We start from the raw sequence: 22,318 nt of genomic DNA, 5'->3' as shown, positions 1-22,318 counted from the left end.
CCTTTGCCTTGACAACTTTGCATTCTCTCAACCAGATTCATGAGGTAGTTACCTGGAATGTATTTCCATGTGACTGGTACTGTATATAATGGGCCTACATTCCAACATCTTCTTGACTGTCCAGCTCTAATAATCACTTGAGTCAGTGAGCATCAAATCGATGGATATTGGACTATTTTTGTTAAATTTTGATGGCAAGGAAATGGGACACATTTTCAGTACGGCTCTCCGGACCTCGTTGAAGACAGAATACAGCCCGTGGGCAAAAATTCATTTGACACCCCCTGATCTACACCCTGACCTGGTTGTCTAGGTAATAATAGATTACTTAGGACCTCCCCTCACCTGGTTGTCTAGGTCATAATGGATTCGTTAGGAACTCCCCTCACCTGGTTGTCTCGGTCATAATGAAAACAGTTTATTTATAACCAACTCTTCCTCCTCTCTCTCCAGCCAGCTCCCAAGATGAACTCTCGTTGGTCCACTGAGGAACAGCTGCTAGCGGTACAGGGTGAGTTAACAACACCCCAAAATACAACTCAATCCTTTTCTTTAACACAGGAAATTCTTGTATTCTGGCAAATATAACTCACAGAAGAAACAGTTTGATACGTTTCAGATCACAACATTAAACACCCTGTTCTCCCCTCCTCAGCTATCCGTCGCTATGGTAAGGACTTGGTGGTGGTTGCCGAGGTAATCGGTAACAAAACTCTGGCCCAGGTGAGCTCCTTCTTCGTTAGTTACCGACGGCGATTCAATCTGGACGAGGTCGTCAAGGAGTGGCAGGCGGAACAAGACGTAGCCTCCACACAGGGGCCTTGTGGGAGTCGTAGTAGAAACGAAGAGAGGGGAGGAGCAGAGGAGGAAGAGGTCAGGAGGGGGTGAGGGTTTGTTTTGGTGAAAGTTTGACAAGTCTGTTGCTGATCTAACCCCCCTTCTCCTCCCTTCCAGATAAAGCTGGAAGACATTACTCCCCCCTGCGGTGACGCCAACTCCCCCTCCCCCCCTTCATCCAACAACCACACCCCTCCTCCTTCCCTCTCCCAGCCTCCCCCTTACTGCGCCCGGCTCCCCCTCTGCCCCCCCCAGCCTTCTCCGGCAGCCCCCCCGCTCCAGACCCGACCCCTCCAGACCCGAACCCCCCACAATCATCCCCCTCCCCCGTTGATCCGTCCTGCAGTCGTGGCTCCGGGCCAACAGGGGAGCTCTAGTCTCCGTAGGGAACTAGGAAACAACCTCCGCTCCTCTCCTCCTGCTTGCTCTGGTGCTGGTCAGCCTCCCTCACTGGTAGGGCTCAAAGTAGAGCAAACCAACTCTCACTGACAGAAAGGAGGGGACTCTTGTATATTTAGGGAGGGGCTCTTGTATACTCAGATGGGTAGATTGTGCTGCTAGTGGGAGTGTTTATCCATTATGACAGAACAATAGAAATCAGAATGCAGTTAGTTAGTTGAGTTCTAAGCCCCACCAGTCTGTTTGGTTCAGAAGCCTCTCGTTAAATCCCCTCTGTATCAGTTCTGACTCACACTTATAAACCAACTGCACAACCTGTGAATAACCATACTTCCATCTGAGGCTTGGGTCATCCATCCTTCTGTTCCCGCCCCTCAGCAGAAAATAGAAGGACATGCCCACACATGCCTCACGGCTGTCTCCATAGCAACCAGCACAGATGTGACTGGTTACCCACGGCAACGGTGACCCTGTATTTCACCCATCCCTCCTCCCCAAAGAACAGAACTTTCAGAATACCAAAACCCTCAAGGAAAAGATACACTGGATTGTGGTGATGGATGCCATGACAACAGAACCCCCCCCCCCCACACACACACACAGTCTCCATGGCAACAGAACGAACTCTGGCAAAACACCCAGGTTCCAGTTTCCACACTACAAGGTGCTGAACTAATGATTCCACAGGGGAACCAGGAAGATGTCCCTCTTCTACCAGATCCACGTATTGTTGGTCTTATGACTGCAGCATTCTTTTGTTAGGTGATCTCTAAGTAGGTAGACATCCCTATATATAGTGCACTACTTTGGATCAAATCCCTATAAGGTCCTGGTCCAATGTAGTGCACTATATTAGGGAATAGGATGCATTTGTAATCCCAAGGCTCATGCATTTCTTCATTCTAAGTAGCATGCTAGTGTGGATATGGGACAGAGACCTGTTTTTGATTAAAAGCACCAAAAAATAAGTCTCAAATGGCAGTTGTGTGCTATGTAGGGGATAGTACTGTACACACTGTACACTTCACAGGTGTCGTCTGAGAACAAAATGTGAAGCTGAAATACTCGGATGGGCATTGTGGCAAGGAGCAGTGCAGCTTGATTGTGTTTTGGAAGAGGATGCACAGCTCTTGACCTTCGCCTCTCCTGAGTCCGTACAGACAGGAGTTGCAAGTGATTGAGACAAGACTGTAACTACCAATTGGGGTGAAAATACAAAAAAAAGTCATTTCTGAACCTGCTAAATCGAGCTATAACGCAGATCTTGCGTAATGCGTCTGGCACCCTATTCCCTACATAGTGCACTACTTTTGAGGAGTTATGGTGCCATTTGGGACACAGAGGTTTCAAATACTTAGTGGCTACAAATGACTTGACTGTTTAGCAACAGGTAATGTTCATGAAGTTTGAGACTGGATTTGCTTGTTATTGTTTTCAGGATATTTTCTTTTGGAATAAAACAAAATTACAACCATATCGTTTCCACTGAATTACATTTGTTAAATACACACTTTTGTTACTGGCCTAAATGCAACCAACTTTTTATTACTTTCCATAATTTCTTTTGCACAAAAACAAATACATTTGGAGTCAACTCACCCGTCTCTCCCAACCAAATACTGGTTAAAATGTCGGACTCAAATTACAGCAAAGAAAATGTAAAACAAAATAAATCAACACTGAAATATAGTCATAACAGCAAGAGTAAAGACAGCACCGTAAAACAATGATTTAACAGAACGACTTTTTAAACAAAGAACCAAGGAGTTTTGCTTAGGTACACCGTCCCCCATCATTTGGCTAGAGATTACTCAGCAAATCCCTCACTCTTTTCCACTGGCAGAGAAAGGAGGGAGAGAGAGCTCCTACTAAATAGAATCAACGCCGCTGACGATAAGAATAGTCGGTCGTCACAAGGTGGGTACAGTGACACAACGTTTGGCCTCATCCCACAGAAAGGCAGCGGCAACACGTTCACATTATCAAAACCCAACCCAACCTACAGAAAATAAATCCACCTCAAAGTGAACGAGCAGTAGTCTTCATCACCCAGTCAGGAAGATGCCCAGTGGGGTGTGGGGGGGGGGGCGAGCTCAGGTGAGGCGTTCTTTAACCCAAACAAAGTGATTAAAAACACAAACAAATCAAGAAGTTCTAAATGAATTTGTTCAGAGATCAATTTTAAAATGAAATACTGATTGATAAAAGGCTGAATATCTGAACATCCTTGGGGAGAGATGGGAGTAGAAAGATGGCTGCTGTGTGTTCTCTTTGTACAGAAGCGTGATACAACCCCATCGATCATTAACAAGTTTCTTCGTCATAATAGAACAGCAACGAGAAGAACTACATTTTGTCTTCTATAAAGAAAGGAAATCCCCCCTTTTTTTTTTGTCCAGTGTACAACCTTTTGACCTTAAAAACCAACAAAGTGTTGTGTCATCCAATGGTCTGTGACTGGATGAAAGGGGGATGATGTCACCCCTGATGAAAAAAAAGGAAAGAGGTTTGAGGGACATGGGCGGGGGGGGGAGGAGCCTGGTGTGTTTGGATTCAAAACATCAGTCATTAAGGGTCCAGTTTGGCGTGTGTGTGTGTGAGACTTAAAACAGAGCAGTGTTGACATTCTCCCCTCACATCAAACGGGCAGAAAGTGTGTCCTTCCAACAAAGGTCTGTGGGGTGTTCTACAGTTCAGATTCCGGGGGGAGTCCATTTTGGGTCAGAGAACAGGAGAACCCAGGAGAACCGTTCCAGCGTTGAGTTAGTTTATTTCCAGCATCAAGTCGGTCCGCTCTGTTCTCTTTAGAACTCTTCGAGTGTAACCCAGTCTAGAACCCATTGAAGTAGAACCGACAGGAGAAGAGCCTTGGAGCAGGTATGACGATGTGTTCAGACTCCCTCCCCTCAGTACAGTGTGTGTGTGTGTGTGTGTGTGTGTGTGTGTGTGGGGCAGCGAGAGAGAGGCAGAGTGTGTACAACCACCAGGTGAAGAGAGATAGCGGCAGAACCAACATGCAGTGGATCTAGAAGACGAGAACCCCAGCTAGAGAACCCAGTGAGGTTCTAAAACACAAACCTCAACAGAGGAAAAAAAAACTAGACAGAACCACCCCCAGCAGAAGAACATTCACTCCACCCATTAACTTGTCAAACACTGAACCCCTCCCACCTACCCAGTACAACATCCTTCTCATTCAGTCTCCTCTCTCCATTCCTCTCTATCCACATGTGTAAAATCGCTCCGTCTCACAGTTTGAGCTCGTTAGCGATCTTCGACGCGATGTTCTTAAACGCAATCGACGTCCCGGAGATCCTTTTGAAGCGCACGCCGTTCAGTGAGAGGCGGGGCAGCTTGCACACCTCCATCTCCCATTGGACGAAGTCGTCCCGGGAAGGGTTCCCGAAGATGCACAGCAGCATGTAGCGCTCCCGCAGCTCGTACTCACAGCTGTTGGATTCTAGAACCTTCCGGATCTCTCTCATCATCTCCCCGGGATCCAAAGAGGACGTGGTCTTCATGGACCAGGTGAACCGGAGGGAACGTGGTTTGGTCGATGGGTCCTTCGGTGGCGGGGTGGCGGTACCGGAAACGGGGGAGGAGTTATCCTTGTTCTCGTCTCCGCTGCCGCTGTGGGAGGAGCCTAGGACGCCGCTCTTCTCTGATTTGTCGACGGTGCTGCTCAGCATCGACCTATAAGAGGAGAGAGTGGAGGGATGAAAGCAAGAGGGAGAGGGGGCAGGACGAGAGAGGCGGAGGGGGCAGGAGGAGAGAGGCGGAGGGGGCAGGAGGAGAGAGGGAGAGGGGGCAGGACGAGAGAGGCGGAGGGGGCAGGACGAGAGGCGGAGGGGGCAGGAGGAGAGAGGCGGAGGGGGCAGGAGGAGAGAGGCGGAGGGGGCAGGAGGAGAGAGGGAGAGGGGGCAGGAGGAGAGAGGGGGCAGGACGAGAGAGGCGGAGGGGGCAGGACGAGAGGCGGAGGGGGCAGGAGGAGAGAGGCGGACGGGGCAGGAGGAGGGAGGGGGCAGGACGAGAGGCGGAGGGGGCAGGACGAGAGGCGGAGGGGGCAGGACGAGAGGCGGAGGGGGCAGGGGGAGTAGGGGGTTGGAGAGGGGGCAGGGGGAGAGATGGAGGGGGCAGGAGGAGAGAGGGAGTTGGAGAGGGAGGCAGGGGGAGAGAGGGGGAGTAGGGGGTTGGAGAGGGAGGAGAGAGAGAAACAGAGTGAGGAAGGAGATGATTAGGAGAAACAGGGAGAGGACAACACCCAATATGACTTAAATAGCCCTGACACACACACACACACACACACACACACACACACACACACACACACACACACACACCTCTAACCATGCATGTACATGCTTACGTCACACACACACACACACATTCGCTAACATTCAGAAACTTCATCCCTGATTGGTTAAAACTAAGGTTTGTCAACCATTTACGAATAAATTTACCAAATCACCCTTTAATCCAATCATATCTATCCCTCCGAGATCTACTGATTAGGTCTGATTGATTGATTGATTGAGGGATGGTTGGTTTGAGTCTCACCTGCTTTCCTCATCCTGACCCTCTCCCTCATACGGACTCCTCAAGAAAAATCAACACAAGTTTAGTCTTTGGAGCTAACGGCTAATAGGCTACAAAATGTTAGTTTAACAGCTAGCAACACCACTAAGCACAGTACCATCCTCCACAAGCACACACGTTGACATTCCTATTCCAGAACCCATTCCTATTCCAGAACCCATTCCTATTCCAGAACATAGTGGCTTTGTGTATCAGTACAGAACGCCCTGTAGCATAAAACCACACCAGGGAGGGAAAAAATAAAATCACTTTAGTTTCAAAGGTTAAGGGGAGTAGGGGCATTTTAAAGATTTATTCATGATGATTGAAATGTGTATGAACTAATAGATTAGAACAGAAGGATGGTTTGATTTAGAATGGGATGTTTAGTTGAGAATGGTTTGGAATGGGATGTTTAGTTTGGAATGGGATGTTGTGTTTGGAATGGTTTGGAATGGGATGTTTAGTTTGGAATGGGATGCTGTGTTTGGAATGGTTTGGAATGGGATGTTTAGTTTGGAATGGGGATGTTGTGTTTGGAATGGTTTGGAATGGGATGTTTAGTTTGGAATGGGATGTTGTGTTTGGAATGGTTTAGAATGGGATGTTTAGTTTGGAATGGTTTGGAATGGGATGTTTAGTTTGGAATGGTTTGGAATGGGATGTTTAGTTTGGAATGGTTTAGAATGGGATGTTTAGTTTGGAATGGGATGTTGTGTTTTGAATGGTTTAGAATGGGATGTTTAGTTTGGAATGGGATGTTTAGTTTGGAATGGTTTGGAATGGGATGTTTAGTTTGGAATGGTTTAGAATGGGATGTTTAGTTTGGAATGGTTTAGAATGGGATGTTTAGTTTGGAATGGTTTAGAATGGGATGTTTGGTTTAGAATGGGATCTTTAGTTTGGAATGGTTTAGAATGGGATGTTTAGTTTGGAATCGTTTAGAATGGGATGTTTAGTTTGGAATGGGATGTTGTGTTTTGAATGGTTTAGAATGGGATGTTTAGTTTGGAATGGTTTGGGATGGGATGTTTAGTTTGGAATGGTTTAGAATGGGATGTTTAGTTTGGAATGGTATGTTTAGTTTGGAATGGGATGTTGTGTTTTGAATGGTTTAGAATGGGATGTTTAGTTTGGAATGGGATGTTTAGTTTGGAATGGTTTGGAATGGGATGTTTAGTTTGGAATGGTTTGGAATGGGATGTTTAGTTTGGAATGGTTTAGAATGGGATGTTTGGTTTAGAATGGGATCTTTAGTTTGGAATGGTTTAGAATGGGATGTTTAGTTTGGAATCGTTTAGAATGGGATGTTTAGTTTGGAATGGGATGTTGTGTTTTGAATGGTTTAGAATGGGATGTTTAGTTTGGAATGGTTTGGGATGGGATGTTTAGTTTGGAATGGTTTAGAATGGGATGTTTAGTTTGGAATGGTATGTTTAGTTTGGAATGGGATGTTGTGTTTTGAATGGTTTAGAATGGGATGTTTAGTTTGGAATGGGATGTTTAGTTTGGAATGGTTTGGAATGGGATGTTTAGTTTGGAATGGGATGTTTAGTTTGGAATGGTTTAGAATGGGATGTTTAGTTTGGAATGGTATGTTTAGTTTGGAATGGGATGTTGTGTTTTGAATGGTTTAGAATGGGATGTTTAGTTTGGAATGGGATGTTTAGTTTGGAATGGTTTGGAATGGGATGTTTAGTTTGGAATGGGATGTTTAGTTTGGAATGGTTTAGAATGGGATGTTTAGTTTGGAATGGTTTAGAATGGGATGTTTGGTTTGGAATGGGATGTTTAGTTTGGAATGGTTTAGAATGGGATGTTTAGTTTGGAATCGTTTAGAATGGGATGTTTAGTTTGGAATGGGATGTTTAGTTTGGAATGGTTTAGAATGGGATGTTTAGTTTGGAATGGGATGTTTAGTTTGGAATGGTTTAGAATTGGATGTTTAGTTTGGAATGGGATGTTTAGTTTGGAATGGGATGTTTAGTTTGGAATGGTTTAGAATGGGATGTTTAGTTTGGAATGGGATGTTTAGTTTGGAATGGTTTAGAATGGGATGTTTAGTTTGGAATGGGATGTTTAGTTTGGAACGGTTTGGAATGGAATGTTTATTTTGGAATGGTTTAGAATGGGATGTTTGGTTTGGAATGGTTTAGAATGGGATGTTTGGTTTGGAATGGTTTAGAATGGGATGTTTGGTTTGGAATGGTTTAGAATGGGATGTTTAGTTTGGAACGGTTTGGAATGGAATGTTTATTTTGGAACGGTTTGGAATGGAATGTTTATTTTGGAACGGTTTGGAATGGAATGTTTATTTTGGAACGGTTTGGAATGGTATGGTTTAGTTTAATGATTTAATTTGTAATAGGATGGTTTAGTTTGGAATGGTTTAATTTGGAATGGTATGGTCTGGTCTGGAATGGTTTGGTCTGGAATGGAGGGGAGTATGAGTCCTGTGCCTAAAGAAGAGGGAAGGAAGGAGGGAAAGTGGGTCAAATAGTCTCTCCAACAGCATTACACTGCTGCACCTAATCAGACTAGCCCTCTAAACCTGCACACACAGCACAGCCATGTACAGATAACAGAGGACGGATAGAATGAACAATATAATAGATAAGGAAATAGAGCCATGCACTACCGTCAAAAGTTTTAGAACACCTACTCATTCAAGGGTTTTTCTTTATTTTTACAATTTTCTACATTGTAGAATAATAGTGAAGACATTAAAACTATGAAATAACACACATGGAATCATGTAGTAACCAAAAAAGTGTTAAACAAATCAAAATCTATTTTAGATTCTTCAAAGTAGACAACCTTTGCCTTCACAGCTTTGCACACGTTTGGTATTCTCTCAACCAGCTTCATGAGGTAGTCACCTGGAATGCATTTCAATTATCAGGTGTGCCTTGTTAAAAGTTAATTTGTGGAATTTATTTTCCTTCTTAAAGTGTTTGAGCCAGTCAGTTGTGTTGTGACCAGGTAGGGGTGGGCAAGAACAGCTCAAATAAGCAAAGAGAAATGACAGTCAATCATTACTTTAAGACATGAAGGTCAGTCAATACGGAAAATGTCTAAAACTCTGAAAGTTTCTTCAAGTGCAGTCGCAAAAACCATCCAGCGCTATGATGAAACTGGCTCTCATGAGGACCACCACAGGAAAGGAAGACCCAGAGTTACATCTACTGCAGAGGATATGTTCCTTAGTTACCAGCCAGATAATACGCAGCCCAAATAAATGCTTCAGAGAGTTCAAGTAACAGACACATCTCAACATTAACTGTTCAGAGGAGACCGCGTGAATCAGGCTTTCGTGGTTGAATTGCTGCAAAGAAACCACTACTAAAGGACACCAATAATATGAAGAGACTTGCTTGGGCCAAGAAACACAAGCAATGGACATTAGACTGGTGGAAATTTGTCCTTTGGTCTGGAGTTCAAATTGGAGATTTTTGGTTCCCAACCGCAGTGACTTTGTGAGACGTGGTGTGGGTGAACGGATGATCTCTGCATGTGTATTTCCCACCGTGAAGCATGGAGGAGGAGGTGTGATGGTGTGGGGGTGTTTTGCTGGTGACACTGAATTATTTACAATTCAAGGCACACTTAACCAGCATGACTACCACATCATTCTGCAGTAATATGCCATCATCCCATCTGGTTTGGGTTTAGTGGGACGATCATTTGTTTTTTTCCACAGGACAATGACCCAACACACCTCCAGGCTGTGTAACGACTATTTTACCAAGAAGGAGAGTGATGGAGTGCTGCATCAGATGACCTGGCATCCACAATCCCCCGACCTTAATCAAATTGAGATGTTTTGGGATGAGTCGGACTGCAGAGAGAAGGAAAAGCAGCCAACAAGTGCTCAGCATATGTGGGAACTCCTTCAAGAATGTTGGAAAACCATTCCAGATGAAGCTGGTTGAGAGAATTCCAAGAGTGTGCAAAGCTGTCACCAAGGTGGCTACTTTGAAGAATCTCAAATATATTTAGATTTTTTTTAACACTTGTTTGTTTACTACATGATTCCATATGTGTTATTTCATAGTTTTCATGTCATCATTATTATTCTACAATGTAGAAAATAGTAAAAATAAAGAAAAACCCTTGAATGAGTAGTAGGTGTTCTAAAACTTTTGACCGATAGTGTATGACTGAAAAAACAGAGCCACAGAGACACGACATGCAGACTGGCAAACTGACAAATTCAACTGAGCACCGACTAAATAGTTCCTTTTATACTGAACAAATATAAATCATATAGCAGTTAAAAATAGACATGTAGATATAATATAGATATAATAATGGCATATAGATATAATATAGATATGTAGATATAATAATGACATATAGGAATAATAATGACATAGAAATAATATAGATGTAGATATAATATAGATATGTAGATATAATAATGACATATAGGAATAATATAGATATGTAGAAATAATATAGATGTATGGAAATAATATAGATATGTAGATATAATGACATATAGATAAGAGATGTATAGATATAATGACATATAGATAAGAGATATATAGATATAATAATGAAATAATGACAAATAGATATATAGATATAATAATGACATATAGATATGTAGATATAATATAGATAATGACATATAGATATGTAGATATAATATAGATAATGACATATAGATATAATATAATAATGACAAATAGATAAGATGTATAGAAATAACATAGATATAATGATATAACATAGATAAGAGATAATATAGATATAATAATGACTATAGAAATATCATAAGATATATAGATATAGTAATGATATAACATAGATAAAATATAGAGATAATGATATAATATCGATATCAAGATAAATTAGATATAATGACATAATATATATGGTGTGGCAGGAGCGTTGGACTAGTAACGGAAAGGTTGCAAGATCAAATCCCCGTGCTGACGAGGTAAAAATCAGTCGTTCTGCCCCCGAACAAGGCAGGTAACCCACTGTTCCCCCGAACAAGGCAGTTAACCCGCTGTTCCCCCGAACAAGGCAGTTAACCCACTGTTCCCCCGAACAAGGCAGTTAAGCCGCTGTTCCCCCGAACAAGGCAGTTAACCCACTGTTCCCCCGAACAAGGCAGTTAAGCCGCTGTTCCCCCGAACAAGGCAGTTAACCCACTGTTCCCCTGAACAAGGCAGTCAACCTACTGTTCCCCTGAACAAGGCAGTTAACCCACTGTTCCCCTGAACAAGGCAGTTAACCCACTGTTCCCCTGAACAAGGCAGTCAACCCACTGTTCCCTGAACAAGGCAGTTAACCCACTGTTCCCTGAACAAGGCAGTTAACCCACTGTTCCCCTGAACAAGGCAGTTAACCCACTGTTCCCCTGAACAAGGCAGTTAACCCACTGTTCCCCTGAACAAGGCAGTTAACCCACTGTTCCCCTGAACAAGGCAGTTAACCCACTGTTCCCCTGAACAAGGCAGTCAACCCACTGTTCCCCTGAACAAGGCAGTTAACCCACTGTTCCCCGGTAGGCCGTCATTGTAAATAAGAATTGTTCTCAACTGACATGCCTAGTTAAATAAAGGTTCAATAAAAAAATGATATAATTATGACATAATGTATAGATAATGATATAATATAATAACGATATACTATAATAGATATAATAGTGATATATATATAATGACATAATGTATAGATAATGACATAATGTATAGATAATGACATAATGTATAGATAATGATATTATATAATAACGATATACTATAATAGATATAATAGAGATGATATATAGACAATGACATAATGTAAATATTGGAAAGCTGCCGCAGTCATCCCCCTCTTCAAAGGGGGAGACACTCTAGACCCAAAATGCTACAGACCTATATCCATCCTGCCCTGCCTTTCTAAGGTCTTCGAAAGCCAACAAACAGATTACCGACCATTTCGAATCCCACAGTACCATCTCCGCTATGCAATCTGGTTTCCGAGCTGGTCATGGGTGCACCTCAGCCACGCTCAAGGTCCTAAACGACATCATAACCGCCATCGATAAGAGACAATACTGTGCAGCCGTATTCATCGACCTGGCCAAGGCTTTCGACTCTGTCAATCACCACATCCTCATCGGCAGACTCGAGAGCCTTGGTTTCTCTAAGGATTGCCTCGCCTGGTTCACCAACTACTTCTCCGATAGAGTTCAGTGTGTCAAATCGGAGGGCCTGTTGTCCGGACCCCTGGCAGTCTCTCTGGGGGTGCCACAGGGTTAAATTCTCAGGCCGACTCTTTTCTCTGTACACATCAATGATGTCGCTCTTGCTGCTGGTGATTCTCTGATCCACCTCTACGCAGACGACACCATGCTGTATACTTCTGGCCCTTCTTTGGACACTGTGTTAACAAACCTCCAAACGAGCTTCAATGTCATACAACACTCCTTCCGTGGCCTCCAACTGCTCTTAAATGCAAGTAAAACTAAATGCATGTTCTTAAACTGATCGCTGCCCGCACCTGCCCGCCCGTCCAGCATCACGACTCTGGACGGTTCAGACTTAGAATGTGTGGACAATTACAAATACCTAGGTGTCTGGTTAGACTGTAAACTCTCCTTCCAGACTCACATTAAGCATCTCCAATCCAAAATCAAATCTATAATTGGCTTCCTATTTCACAACAAAGCCTCCTTTACTCATGCTGCCAAACATACCCTCGTAAAACTGACTATCCTACCGATCCTCGACTTCGACGATGTCATCTATAAAATAGCCTCCAACACTCTACTCAGCAAACTGGATGCAGTTTATCACAGTGCCATCTGTTTTGTCACCAAAGCCCCATATACTACCCACCACTGCGACCTGTATGCTCTAGTCGGCTGGCCCTCGCTTCATATTCGTCGCCAAACCCACTGGCTCCAGGTCATCTATAAGTCTTTGCTAGGTAAAGCTCCGCCTTATCTCAGCCCACTGGTCACCATCCACCCGTAGAACGCGCTCCAGCAGGTATATTTCACTGGTCATCCCCAAAGCCTATTCCTCCTTTGGACGCCTTTCCTTCCAGTTCTCTGCTGCCAATGACTGGAACTAATTGCAAAAATCACTGAAGCTGGAGACTCATATCTCCCTCACTAACTTTAAACATCAGCTGTCAGAGCAGCTCACAGATCATTGCACCTGTACATAGCCCATCTGTAAAGAGCCCATATAGCTACCTCATCCCCATATTTTATTTGCTCCTTTGTACCCCACTATCTCCACATCTATCACTTCAGTGTTTAATTGGTATATTGTTAATTAATTACTTTGCCACTATGGCCTATTTGTTGCCTTACCTCCCTTATCTTACCTCATTTGCACACACTGTATATAGACTTGTCTATTGTGTTATTGACTGTATGTTTGTTTATTCCATGTGTAACTCTGTATTGTTGTTTGTGTCGCATTGCTTTATCTTGGCCAGGTCTCAGTTGTAAATGAGAACTTGTTCTCACCTGGCCTACCTGGTTAAATAAAATAAATAAAAATATGACATAATATAGATATAATATAACATCTATATAATAATGCTGGCCCATTACTCTCTGCTCCAATAAAACATGTGCTTGCTGTTCCTAATCTTCACCAGCAGAGAGAGCAGTCACTCTGCCTAACCTGCTAAATTACACCCCCTGGTGGTGTAAAGTGTCATCACACTGACATTTAAATGTAAACATCATAACCCAACGTGGAAAAACCCAGGTGTCTTCTGTGAAAGTGTTGTTGCAACAGTGTGTGTGTGTGTGTGTGTGTGTGTGTGTGTGTGAGAGAGAGATCACTGTGTGTGTGTGAGCGATAACCGTGTGTGAGAGATAACTGTGCGTTTATTTATTTAAAAAATATTTCACACAGATAAAGTGTGTGTGTGCTGCACTATAAAAGGTAGTGTAGTCAGAGATGGAGTGATGCAAAAAACAAACTCCTTGACATCTCTCTCTCTCTCAAAACAACTTCCTTTAGGGTTGGGATTAATACCTTCAATTATATTTACATTTTCTCTCCCTGTAAATTAAATTCCAGGCCAGTCTTTGAATTGAGAGATAATTCCATTATTAGGTCATTCAAAGAATTCAATTCCATTATTAGGTCATTCAAAGAATTCAATTCCATTATTAGGTCATTCAAAGAATTCAATTCCATTATTAGGTCATTCAAAGAATTCAATTCCATTATTAGGTCATTCAATGAATTCAATTCCATTATTAGGTCATTCAAATAATTCAATTCCATTATTAGGTCATTCAAAGAATTAAATTCCATTATTAGGTCATTCAAAGAATTCAATTCCATTATTAGGTCATTCAAAGAATTCAATTCCATTATTAGGTCATTCAAAGAATTCAATTCCCAATTTAATATTATCCTCAACAATTCCACAAATGTAAACTCAATTCCCTCTGGCTTCTAGGCTGATCATGTCACTGTTCAGACAGCTTAGCTATACTGGAAATATAGAAATACAAGTGTTAATGATTGTTCTGTTTTATTCTGCAGTCAATGTATGATACTATGTGCAACAATTCGATTAACTGGGAAATGTAGAACTATTGATTTGAAACTAAATTCCAAAAGATTAAATGTTTTTACAATTCCAATTTAAAAAAATCCAAAACAGTCCAATTCCAATTCAATAACTTAATTGTTGAAATTCAAATTCAATTCAACATACATTCTCCACTTCATGAGTGAATTCAAGGATTTAATTAGATTTTCAAATAAAATTGCAAATCAACCCAAAGTCCTGCTTAGAACCATGGTCTACTACTAACTAAAGCTGGGAACCCCCCCCCCATCATACCACTCAATGGTGTTGTCAGTGACAGTGGTGTAAAGTACTTAAGTAGTACTTTAAAGTATTTTTACTTAAGTAGTTATTTGGGGTATCTGTACTTTACCTTTTCTATTTTTGACAACTTTTACTTCACTACATTCCTGAAGAAAATCATTTACTTTTTACTCCACACATTTTCCCTGACCTCCAAAAGTACTCACTCTATTTTGAATACTTATTAGCAGGACAGGAAAATGGTCAAATTCACATGCGTATCAAGAGAACATCCCTGGTCATCCCTACTGCCTCTGATCTGGAGGACTCACTAAACAGAGAACATCCCTGGTCCCTACTGCCTCTGATCTGGAGGACTCACTAAACAGAGAACATCCCTGGTCCCTACTGCCTCTGATCTGGAGGACTCACTAAACAGAGAACATCCCTGGTCATCCCTACTGCCTCTGATCTGGAGGACTCACTAAACAGAGAACATCCCTGGTCATCCCTACTGCCTCTGATCTGGAGGACTCACTAAACAGAGAACATCCCTGGTCCCTACTGCCTCTGATCTGGTGGACTCACTAAACAGAGAACATCCCTGGTCCCTACTGCCTCTGATCTGGAGGACTCACTAAACAGAGAACATCCCTGGTCATCCCTACTGCCTCTGATCTGGAGGACTCACTAAACAGAGAACATCCCTGGTCATCCCTACTGCCTCTGATCTGGAGGACTCACTAAACAGAGAACATCCCTGGTCATCCCTACTGCCTCTGATCTGGAGGACTCACTAAACAGAGAACATCCCTGGTCCCTACTGCCTCTGATCTGGAGGACTCACTAAACAGAGAACATCCCTGGTCCCTACTGCCTCTGATCTGGAGGACTCACTAAAACACACATGCTTCATTTGTAAATGTCTGCATGTTGGAGTGTGCCCCTGGCTATCTGTAAATACATTTAAAAACGGTGCCGTCTGGTTTGCTTAATATAAGGAATTTGAAATGATTTATACTTTTACTTTTGATACTTAAGTATATTTAAAACCAAATACCTTTACTCAAGTAGTATTTTACTGGGTGATTTTTCATTAAAAAGGTATCTTGACTTTTACGCAAGTATGACAATTGGGTACTTTTTCAATCACTGGTCAGTGATCAGTACCGGCCAGGGTATGAGGTGAATTAAAGACGAGTGTGTACGGGGTCAGGTCAGGTGATTGTCTCTCATATGACCCATAGGGGTTTGATCAGTTGTTGTGTACTGTACTTGTGTACTAGGGTGCTCTTTGAGATTCACTCCGTACTTAAAAACACCCGGCGCTAGCTGAGCAACCTCCCTAACAGAAGAGATGACATCATATCCCGTCAAACCAGCGACATCACTTCCTATTTTGAGGTAGGGGTAACCTGATCACTGGTGTTCCCTCTATTCCTCCAACACCTAATCTCTATTTACACACTCACTCTCTCAGACACAAAGGGTGAGCTCACACAGAGAGGGATGAGGTGAGAGGATGATGGATAGAGGGATGAGGTGAGAGGATGATGGATGAGGTTAGAGGATGATGGATAGAGGGATGAGGTGAGAGGATGATGGATGAGGTGAGAGGATGATGGAGAGAAGATGAGGTGAGAGGATGATGGAGAGAAGATGAGGTGAGAGGATGATGGAGAGAAGATGAGTTGAGAGGATGATGGATAGAGGGATGAGGTGAGAAGATGATGGATAGAGGGATGAGGTGAGAGGATGATGGATAGAGGGATGAGGTGAGAGGATGATGGATAGAGGGATGAGGTGAGAGGATGATGGATAGAGAGATGAGGATGGAGAGAAGATGAAGTGAGAGGATGATGGATAGAGAGATGAGGATGGAGAGAAGATGAAGTGAGAGGATGATGGAGAGATGAAGTGAGAGGATGATGAGAGGGATGAGGTGAGAGAATGATGGAAGGAGTGAAAGATGGGTTTTATTGTGCAAAAGGTTTCCAAAATTCCTTGGTTTTCCCAATTCCAGGTTTGAGGATTCACTGGAGAATGTGTCCCCTGCTGATTCTAGAAATCCTCCAACCGGGATTTCTGGAAAACCAGACAATTTTAGATACGATTTTCCAACCCTACTGGGGGTGGTGGTGGTGTAACGTTAGTAACCGAAGCAACAAAACACTTCACTCAAAACCAACGGCAAAAAAAGGGGCCAGCCACAGAATCAAGAGGGTAAAGGTCAGAGGTCAAGGCACAGGGAAAATCAAAACAAAAAGCGTTATGAAACACCAAACGAGGGGGAGAATTTTGGTTGCCTCCCAAATGAAACATTATTCCTTACATAATGCACTACTTCTGACCAGGGGCTCTGGTCTATATAGGGGAAAGGGTGCCATTTGGGATGCAAATAATATCCATCTATATATATCCATCTATATATATATATATATATATATATATAAAATCTGTAAATATCAAATGAAGACCAAAAAAGGGGTTATTATAGTGGGTGATGTAGTTGCCTACCTTCTCAGAAATCTGAAGGAGAGATTTCTACAAAAACAAAAAGGAACACAAATAAAATAAATATATAAATATATATATGTACATTGACTGACAAGTTGTTTCACAAGAGTAGATTTATCAACAGAGAACAATGTGTGCATCCCAAATCCCAAATGGCAAGCCCCTATTCCCTATATATATAGCATACTACTAGGGAATAGCCCTGGTCTAAAGTAGTGCACTATATAGGGAATAGGGTGCCAGCTCTGGTCTAACATAGTGCACTACATAGGGAATAGTGTGCCAGCTCTTGTCAAAAGTAGTGCACTACATAGAGAATAGGGTGCCATTTGGGACTCAAAATGTATTCAGCATTTAACTGTCTAACGGAGTCTGTTACTATAGCTGTGGGATTCAGGATTCAAAAACCAACTAAATCCTGTTATATAATATTTACATGATTTATTTTACATCGAAAACCCCCTTGAAAATATCAAAATAAACTTTGAATAATATATATTTTTAACGCAACTATTTGACAACACCAATAAAATACTGCATCACAGTTGAATGAGTTTATCAGACGAGTGAAGAGGAATTCAGGGGGACTTTAATACTGGATGGCAGCAATGATGTGTGTAAAACCCTGGATGACTGACAGGGGGCGCCGTAAAACACAAAAACCTTACACCTTCCGTGTAAGCCAATCAGACGGCTGGGTTCAGCAGCGTCGGATGAAGACATGGTCTCCGGCCACTGAGGCATTCCATAGGTGGGATATTCAGATTCCTGTGTTCAAGAACATTGAACGGTCTCTATTGAAGCCACCACACAGCCATCTTCATGGTCCCCCTCCATTGAAGCCACCACACAGCCATCTTCATGGTCCCCCTCCATTGAAGCCACCACACAGCCCTCTTCATGGTCCCCCTCCATTGAAGCCACCACACAGCCATCTTCATGGTCCCCCTCCATTGAAGCCACCACACAGCCATCTTCATGGTCCCCCTCCATTGAAGCCACCACACAGCCATCTTCATGGTCCCCCTCCATTGAAGCCACCACACAGCCCTCTTCATCTGAAGCCACCACACAGCCATCTTCATGGTCCCCCTCCATTGAAGCCACCACACAGCCATCTTCATGGGTGAAGCCACCACCCCATCTTCATGGTCCCCCTCCATTGAAGCCACCACACAGCCATCTTCATGGTCCCCCTCCATTGAAGCCACCACACAGCCATCTTCATGGTCCCCCTCCATTGAAGCCACCACACAGCCATCTTCATGGTCCCCCTCCATTGAAGCCACCACACAGCCATCTTCATGGTCCCCCTCCATTGAAGCCACCACACAGCCATCTTCATGGTCCCCCTCCATTGAAGCCACCACACAGCCCTCTTCATGGTCCCCCTCCATTGAAGCCACCACACAGCCATCTTCATGGTCCCCCTCCATTGAAGCCACCACACAGCCATCTTCATGGTCCCCTCCATTGAAGCCACCACACAGCCATCTTCATGGTCCCCCTCCATTGAAGCCACCACACAGCCATCTTCATGGTCCCCCTCCATTGAAGCCACCACACAGCCATCTTCATGGTCCCCCTCCATTGAAGCCACCACACAGCCATCTTCATGGACCCTCCATCCATTGAAGCCACCACACAGCCATCTTCATGGTCCCCCTCCATTGAAGCCACCACACAGCCATCTTCATGGTCCCCCTCCATTGAAGCCACCACACAGCCATCTTCATGGTCCCCCTCCATTGAAGCCACCACACAGCCATCTTCATGGTCCCCTCCATTCAAGTCTCCCTCCACCACACAGCCATCTTCATGGTCCCCATCCATTGAAGCCACCACACAGCCATCTTCATGGTCCCCCTCCATTGAAGCCACCACACAGCCATCTTCATGGTCCCCCTCCATTGAAGCCACCACACAGCCATCTTCATGGTCCCCCTCCATTGAAGCCACCACACAGCCATCTTCATGGTCCCCCTCCATTGAAGCCACCACACAGCCATCTTCATGGTCCCCCTCCATTGAAGCCACCACACAGCCATCTTCATGGTCCCCATCCATTGGAAGCTATTTATTAACGTCTACTTGTGTTTTTGCCAAGTTATATTATTATATAATTATATATTATATTATTATTATTATTATATGAAAGACACCTTAATGCAGACTGTTAAATTACCTGTGAACATAAAAATAAAAAATTGCAAAAAAATAGTCTTAAATATATATTTTTTTATACTAATGTTACTGTCCCCATGACAACAAATACATACTTAAAACACATGTAATATTGTCCTAGCAACATTTTATTGAAATAATCTAGAATTCCATTCGTATTGGGGGAATGCTTCTTCAAAGCCTCTCATCGGCCTCGACAGAACATCAGCAATCCAGGGTTGACACACGTCATTGGTTGGCACCGTTTCCCCTACATAGTGTACTACTACTATAATCTACTCTGGGTTGAAAGTAGTACGTTATATCGGGAATAGGAAGACATTTGGGACGCAAAGACTTCGTTATAATGGCTTTTAAAATTTGCAAAAGTGCAAATGAACATTTCCAAATGAACATCCAAACAACTATATAAAAAAAAGGTACTCCCATGATGTTTGGGGTGGGAATTTAATAAACAAACAAACCCCTTTAATGTCAAATGGAATGTTCTGAGACACAGCGAGAGGTCCAGGACTGAACCAAGTAAATATGGGTTTGTGAGGTGGTTTCGAATGTTAAAATGAGACACTTTGGGAGGGTAAACGCCCTACTTGGCTGTAGGACAGGTGGTAAGGTCAGGTCATGTGATACACAGACCGTCTACCGGTGTGTTATTTGAAATCTTAATAAAACACACAGGGCTCCAGAGCGCGAGCTTCTCCTTTCAGCCAACACACAGGGCTCCAGAGCGCGAGCTTCTCCATTCCGCCAACACACAGGGCTCCAGAGGGCGAGCTTCTCCTTTCCGCCAACACACAGAGCTCCAGAGCGCGAGCTTCTCCTTTCAGCCAACACACAGGGCTCCAGAGCGCGAGCTTCTCCTTTCAGCCAACACACAGGGCTCCAGAACGCGAGCTTCTCCATTCCGCCAACACACAGGGCTCCAGAGGGCGAGCTTCTCCTTTCCGCCAACACACAGAGCTCCAGAGCGCGAGCTTCTCCTTTCAGCCAACACACAGGGCTCCAGAACGCGAGCTTCTCCATTCCGCCAACACACAGGGCTCCAGAGGGCGAGCTTCTCCTTTCCGCCAACACACAGAGCTCCAGAGCGTGAGCTTCTCCTTTCAGACCAACACTACCGCCGACCAACACTACCCTGGACCAACACTACCCTGGACCAACACTACCCTGGACCAACACTACCGCCGACCCACACTACCCTGGACCAACACTACCGCCGACCCACACTACCCTGGACCAACACTACCCTGGACCAACACTACCCTGGACCAACACTACCCTGGACCAACACTACCCTGGACCAACACTACCCTGGACCAACACTACCCTGGACCAACACTACCCTGGACCAACACTACCCTGGACCAACACTACCCTGGATCAACACTACCGCCGACCAACACTACCGCCGACCCACACTACCCTGGACCAACACTACCCTGGACCAACACTACCCTGGACCAACACTACCTCGGACCAACACTACCCCGACCAACACTACCGCCGACCAACACTACCTCGGACCAACACTACCCCGACCAACACTACCCTGGACCAACACTACCCCGGACCAACACTACCCCGGACCAACACTACCCCGGACCAACACTACCCCGGACCAACACTACCCCGGACCAACACTACCCCGGACCAACACTACCCCGGACCAACACTACCCTGGACCAACACTACCCTGGACCAACACTACCCTGGACCAACACTACCCTGGACCAACACTACCCTGGACCAACACTACCCTGGACCAACACTACCTCGGACCAACACTACCCTGGACCAACACTACCCCGACCAACACTACCCCGACCAACACTACCCTGGACCAACACTACCCCGACCAACACTACCCCGGACCAACACTAGATCTGACCCATATTACCAACGCACCATTTTAAGCTTCCTCGGACGGATCGCATGTTATATTCATAGACCCGGTCGTGGGCCGTTCTAAAACGACTTGCACGTCGACAACCATTTATTTAGACTTCGTTCGGTCACGTTACCTCATTGGCTAGATGGTAACTATAACAACAGTATATCCAAACATTTTGGAAGGGGGGCACAGATATAAATGTAGCTCCTTCAGGAGCTCAATGATCATAGCAATGAATGAATGACAGATCTCTGGCATGACATCATCACAAACCTGACGTTTGTTTTTTAAAGAGACAGTGTACAATTTTCACTGTAAATGTGTCAATCGTGCCTTTGCATAATGTAGAAAGAAGCCTAATGTTCCACACAGGTATTCTTCCTCGATAATAAACCAAGGTATTTACAGTGGTACATGTTCGTTTCTGGGGCTCAACATGTGCTTCAAAAGAAGCTGCAATTCATATAGGCCGTACCTCAACGTGTGTGTGTGTGTATCTGTGTGTGTGTCTGTGTGTGTGTGTCTGTATGTGTGCGTGCGTGTGTATCTGTGTGTGTGTGTGTGTATGTGTGCGTGTCTGTGTGTATGTGTGCGTGCGTGTGTGTGTGCGTGCGTGTGTATCTGTGTGTGCGTGTCTGTGTATCTGTGCGTGTGTGTGCGTATCTGTGCGTGTCTGTCTGTCAGTGTGTGTGTGTGTCTGTGTGTGGGTGTGTGTCTGTGTGTGTGTGTGTGTGTGTGTGTGTGTGTGTGTGTGTGTGTGTGTGTGTGTGTGTGTGTGTGTGTGTGTGTGTGTGTGTGTGTGTGTGTGTGTGTGTGTGTGTGTGTGTGTGTGTGTGTGTGTGTGTGTGTGTGTGTGTCTACAAGAGAGGCGTAAAAGAAAGAGAAAGAATATCATAAAGTGTGAAAGAAACAGAGGCCGCTAAGTCTCTGTGAGCAAATATGAGGGAAAGAGAGAGCACTGTGTGAGACAGCTGTGTATGAGAGAGAGAGAGAGGCAGAGCGAGCGAGAGAGAGGCAGAGCGAGCGAGAGAGAGGCAGAGCGAGCGATAGAGGCAGAGCGAGCGATAGAGGCAGAGCGAGCGAGAGAGGCAGAGCGAGCGAGAGAGAGGCAGAGCGAGCGATAGA

General features: G+C 44.2%; 2 protein-coding genes and 1 long non-coding RNA gene across 12 annotated transcripts in view; 1 reads left to right on the top strand and 2 right to left on the bottom strand.

Annotated features, from left to right (window-relative positions):
• rcor2 (REST corepressor 2) overlaps positions 1-2,710 on the top strand; it is a 29,511-nt gene extending 26,801 nt beyond the window's left edge. The window contains 5 exon segments of the mRNA XM_052497759.1: positions 454-511; positions 656-873; positions 955-1,058; positions 1,060-1,103; positions 1,106-2,710. Of these exon segments, the coding sequence (XP_052353719.1) occupies positions 454-511; positions 656-873; positions 955-1,058; positions 1,060-1,103; positions 1,106-1,326 (645 nt within the window). The 3' untranslated portion in view covers positions 1,327-2,710.
• Positions 2,711-2,760: 50 nt separating this feature from the next.
• mark2b (MAP/microtubule affinity-regulating kinase 2b) overlaps positions 2,761-22,318 on the bottom strand; it is a 99,443-nt gene continuing 79,885 nt past the window's right edge. For 4 of the 9 annotated variants that reach the window (XM_052497743.1, XM_052497750.1, XM_052497744.1 and 1 more), the window contains 3 exons: positions 17,119-17,145; positions 5,794-5,832; positions 2,761-4,929 (listed from right to left, as the gene is read on the bottom strand). In XM_052497743.1, coding sequence (XP_052353703.1) covers positions 4,485-4,929; positions 5,794-5,832; positions 17,119-17,145 — 511 coding nt within the window. In that variant the 3' untranslated portion in view covers positions 2,761-4,484. The remainder of the gene's footprint in view (positions 4,930-5,793; positions 5,833-17,118; positions 17,146-22,318) is intronic. The other 5 variants (XM_052497745.1, XM_052497748.1, XM_052497746.1 and 2 more) reach the window with 5 other exon arrangements.
• On the bottom strand, positions 18,924-22,285 carry LOC127916252 (uncharacterized). Of its 2 annotated transcripts, none has more exons than XR_008094167.1 (3): positions 21,137-22,285; positions 20,820-21,074; positions 18,924-20,772 (listed from the first exon to the last, which is right to left on the bottom strand). It is a non-coding gene; the product is annotated as an uncharacterized LOC127916252 (long non-coding RNA). The 2 variants fall into 2 exon arrangements; XR_008094166.1 differs by having other exon boundaries at positions 20,979-21,074.

The sequence above is a fragment of the Oncorhynchus keta genome, chromosome 35, assembly GCF_023373465.1.
Source record: "Oncorhynchus keta strain PuntledgeMale-10-30-2019 chromosome 35, Oket_V2, whole genome shotgun sequence".
NCBI classification, from domain to species: Eukaryota; Metazoa; Chordata; class Actinopteri; order Salmoniformes; family Salmonidae; genus Oncorhynchus; species Oncorhynchus keta.
This window is presented reverse-complemented; position numbering and strand designations above follow the sequence as displayed.